At 37.2% G+C, this 5,000-nt stretch overlaps 1 protein-coding gene across 2 annotated transcripts in view; it reads left to right on the forward strand.

Annotated features, from left to right (window-relative positions):
- The first annotated feature begins 797 nt into the window (after nucleotides 1–797).
- Nucleotides 798–5,000, forward strand: part of LOC138043324 (proprotein convertase subtilisin/kexin type 5-like) — a 20,961-nt gene continuing 16,758 nt past the window's right edge. For both annotated transcript variants that reach the window (XM_068889557.1, XM_068889558.1), the window contains exon 1: nucleotides 798–1,258. In XM_068889557.1, the coding sequence (XP_068745658.1) occupies nucleotides 1,117–1,258 (142 nt within the window). In that variant the 5' untranslated portion in view covers nucleotides 798–1,116. The remainder of the gene's footprint in view (nucleotides 1,259–5,000) is intronic.

Below are 5,000 nucleotides of genomic sequence, written 5' to 3' on the forward strand. Positions count from 1 at the left end.
CTTGGGAAAAGTCTGCTGGTTGCTAAACAGACCGAATCAGTGACTGCCTGACCAGCCGTGTTGCGTGTTTGCTGCCGCTATATGATCAACCGGAAATAAAAGTGCATTCCAAGTCCGATCCGGCCAGAAGGTGTGTATAAAAAGTCGGATTCTCAGGATTTAGATGAGAAGGATCGACAACGTTCTCGGAACTGTGACTCGATTGATTTTCAATGCTTATAATTTAAAACGTATAACACACGGTAAAATCTTTTTCCAAACATTTCTATGAAAACATAACCTATGGACGAAGACCTCCAAAAGTATTAATTAAGGTATTAAAGAAGGTTGGGTAGTTGACAGACCTCTAAAACCGCACATGATCATCTTGACTCAGTTCAGTTGGTGTCAGACGATCGCATGTAAAACAACCATTAATACGCTATCGAAAGTTCTTTCTTTTATCTCGATCCAATCGTTATGATTTGTGTAATTTGCTACTGACATCTTTTCAGTTATGGTCATTACCTTGTAAAAACGCTTTCTTTTGACGATGCCAACGCATACAGCTTCCCAGTTATTGCAAGGATAAACTCTGATAATCAGTTTTGTTTGAATCCGGTTTATCTCATTAACGATCACTTTTGTTTACTTAAATGAGATGTTATCATTTGGCGTTTTTGCCATGATGTAAAATGTACCTTCAAGACAACATACACCGCCAATTTATAACAGGAAATAAAAATAAACTTGTATATTTCTGGATCGAATAGCTATCAGTTTTGGTTGTCTGAAGGTAGGTTTGTGCTGTCTAACTGGCCATTCGAATTCGAAAATAGATCGTGATTGGGCGCCTTCACCATTTTTCATTCTTCTGACAGTAAGTAAATTGGTTATTCGAGCTTTGTAAAGCTTATCAAGAATTTGGGTTATGCGTTCCGATGACTAAGGAACAGACATTTTAAGTAAGGTTCGCATCCGGAACCATCAGTCTTCTTTGCACTATCAAGCTGGATAGTTCATGTGACTGAATAATTCCTGGAGCCAAACCACTGAAAGGAGTTTGCTGTACTTGCCAAAGATCCGAGGTTTGCTTTATCGATATATACGAAGTCCACCGAGAAGCTACAGTAAGCCATGCTACATTTTCAAGTCCTTGTTCTGTTCGCTGTTGCCGAATTAACCTGTATTCGAAACGCAGTTGTTTCTGGAGAAGAGAATTCTGATTTCTTAAGGAAAAATAATTTCCAACACCGGTCAAAGAGATGGCTTTGGGGTGGTAAGTGAATGTCATTATTGATTGTCTTTCACTTTTGTACATTTAAATCAGTATATTTAACCCTGGTAAACGCAACGGCTCGCCATTCCAAGGTGAAACCCTTCTAATAGGAGACTAATCATCGAGAAGCCAAAAGGTGTGGTCGTACTTACTAGCAAGCTATAGATAAACTCTACCGCACGCCATCATTCAGCACCTCTTTAGGTTGCCTTTCAGCTCAAGTGGCAAGCCAATTCAATCATTTGATTTTGCCATTTAAACTCATCCGGGAGAACAAAGTACCCAAATAAGAACAAAGCCCTTCATATGGCCATCGCGTGGAATGCTACTTGCATACTTTGCCGCTTCTGGCAGAAACTGAATTCTGCAAACAAAGAACGAAGCAAAGACAAAAGCAAAATCTTTATTAATTTCATAGTATTCCCACAAACAGTACAACTAAAACGACATGAAAACTGAAAGGTAAGGCGTGCAAAACTAAGAGAAATGAAATTATGCAAAATGTAGCATATCAATTTGCAGCAGCCCATGTTGTAGGGGTTTCGAATTGACTGCTTGTTATTTTTTCGATTAATTGGCCGACTAGTTATTTGTTTTAAAGCAATACAGGTTATCATTCTGGTAGTGATATGGAATTCCTTAGTAGAAAATTTTCGGTAAAAGAATAACTTTCGCGTGGATCAGTAACGATTCAATTTTTACTTGCAACCTGTTTACTACTACTACTACTACTACTACTACTACTACTACTACTACTACTACTACTACTACTACTACTACTACTACTACTACTACTACTACTACTACTACTACTACTACTACTACTACTACTACTACTACTACTACTACTACTACTACTACTACTACTACTACTACTACTACTACTACTACTACTACTACTACTACTACTACTACTACTACTGCTACTACTACTACTACTACTACTACTACTAACTGACTGTGACCCTTGTGCGGGTAATATTGCTGTATGCTTTCCCGACTTATCACCGAGAAATCATGGCAAATTTAACAAGTATTATATTTCATGTATTCACCATGTGTCAGAGGCTCTAATGCATGTGTCGATGAAAATTTATGTTTTTGAAAGCTGACATTTGATCATCAATCGTCGTGATAGTGGATCTCTGTTACATCGATCCATTTTTCCCATTGCTGAGACTTATTTTCTCAGTTGCAATCGGTTGCAGAAGTCTGACCACTCAAAACTGTTCATTAACAAAATATATCGTCGACTTCATCAGCTCAATCGGATTTGTTATATTCTATGAACCAGGAAAATAGGATTGTTAGAGTACGCCTTGACCCATAAATTCCCTTTGATCAACTAACTCAAGAAGGGCTTAAATTGTGCTTTCATAGATTTAAAAAAAGGAAAAAGAGAACAAACACAGAAAAAACGAATTCTTCTTGAAGACGATAAAGATATGGTTTTTACCTTTGCCTCGCATTTGAAAACAATTAGTCTGTGAGCCAGTGGTTTGACAGGCCAAATAATTGTTAGTCCACGAGGACTAGTGGTTACAAAGCGATTGAAAACTTTGAAAATCAGGGGCTGTGGTTACCTGTAACCAATTTTTTTTCGATTGGCTGCACTGCATGCAAGGATTATGCTTTTTTCCTTGATCTGGGAATAATTACTCTTTTCCAGGGGATCGTGCGCAGCCTGGATCATTGTTTAAAGGCCTCACTAATTCTTACCAAAACGTCTGAGTTCTGTTTGTGTTACAGTCTGTGAGTTATCTACCTCTAATTGGATCGTTTAAACAGTTTCCGTTCAAAATTTGAGTTTGATTGTGTAAATTTTCATCACGTCTTCAAAGGGAAATTGGACAACATCCTTTCTTTCTAAGGAATGTAACAATGAATGAGTCCAATCAGATCTGCTTCAGCGCCACTTTCTTAAACTTCGACCTTGTCTTTCAAAAAGCGATTAGCTCATACGCAACAGGTCATATATTTTCGCTTTTCTCACGAATCGGCTTCACAGAGATATCACATTTTGTCGTTCATTAAGTCTCGACGACCATTACCGGATTTTTGGAGCTTAGTGGATATGTATCGTGCCCGATAAAGTCTAGGGTTTTCCGCTTTGCAGTGGGTGTTACTTATCTAGCTTATTAAAGTAATTTAAACCGCCTTTAGGAACCGAACCGTTAATCTATTTCCATTTTTCGTGAACCTTATATCTATATGCACCCAGCTTACTGTCCATTATTTTAATGGCTTTTGATGGCAACCGGTAACATTTGTGAACTACAGTTGCTAACAGAAAAGTTCTCGAGTACCCAGTTCTACAAACATCATTCGCAAGACGTAATTTAGCGGGGAATGATTTCTCACTCCATTACCTTTATATGAGTTTATCTGAAAAGTACGCGCTTTTGTTTAGCGAAAACTAGAGGGATTCACCAGGAATTTTAAGTCAACGATAATAACTAAATAAAAATATTGACACAAATTTCAGGTACTTTCGGAATGCCGTTTCCTTTCAAAAATCATCGATAAATAAGTTTAAAATAACTTTAAATGTTTTTGACAGTTATTGTGAAATTCGTTTACTTTATATGTTATCGATATTTTGTTTATTTTAGTGGTACTTAAAAAAAATTGCCGCCGATACATTGTACAAAATAAATGATGTTGACAATAAAAACAACTTTTAGAAAGCCAATTATCGGGGTCTTCATGACTAATACCGGCTTTTTGGGAGGCTGAAAACTTGCCAGCTTTGAAAATGTCTGGTGAGAAGAGGGGTCTCTTCCATGATTCCCATGGAAAGAATTCTTGTTGGAAAGTTAGTTGATTTCTCGTAATGGTCTGTTCTTAGACTGTGTCCTTTCCATTAAAAGCGGAACATATGAATCATTCGCCGATTATCCACCTTTCAGCTTCAAAAACATATCTACTCCTAAAACTTCCAACTGTGTACCTTGTTTTAAATGCCATCAAGGGTCTCCGGTGTTTATGAACAATATTGTTCTGTTGATCAGCATGATACGGAAATCCCTCATACGAATGTACCCATGCAAGTCAAGCATGCGCATTGTTCACTCTAGCAATCATGTCGCATTCAATAAACAGAGAAAGAGCTTTTCTTCTTCTTCCCCCTATTAATAGTTGTATTCATATGAAAATGTGAATAAAGTTGTCAATACACGACTTGTTTTCCGGCAGAAAGATTGATCTGGTGTGGTGTCCTTGAGCTTTGCTGACAATGTTTGCTGACCGAATATTTTGCAGAATCTGAGTAACGTAGTGGCAGTAATGAAGAAAACGACATTATCATTAACTGATTTAATCTTTGACATGTTCGCCTTGCTTCGCAACGATTATAGAAGTACGTACTTTTTTCAAATTCTCTTTCACATACCTGTACATTCTGCAATGTTAAAATTCATGTTTTGAACGTGATTTAAGAAACTGACCACCTTTTCGTGGACAGGAAGAGAAGCTATGTTTTTGTTTTCAAGTCTTGTTTTTTTCTTCTCTTGTGAAGTAACTTCCCACTTTTATAAATGGTGCTTGGCTAGACCGTATGGAGGTAGACGGTTTGGCTTTTATATTTACAATAAGAATCACTACGGTCTGGATAAGCCCATTTAAATTTTTAAGAATAATACAGCAGTGGCGCAAAAAAAAAAAAAAAAAAAGAGAGATTAGAAGAAGCGATAAACCTGTTCCGGCTCAATATGATCGTATTTCTGTTGATCACAAATGGAAC

The sequence above is a fragment of the Montipora capricornis genome, chromosome 3 (assembly GCF_036669925.1).
Source record: "Montipora capricornis isolate CH-2021 chromosome 3, ASM3666992v2, whole genome shotgun sequence".
NCBI lineage: Eukaryota > Metazoa > Cnidaria > Anthozoa > Scleractinia > Acroporidae > Montipora > Montipora capricornis.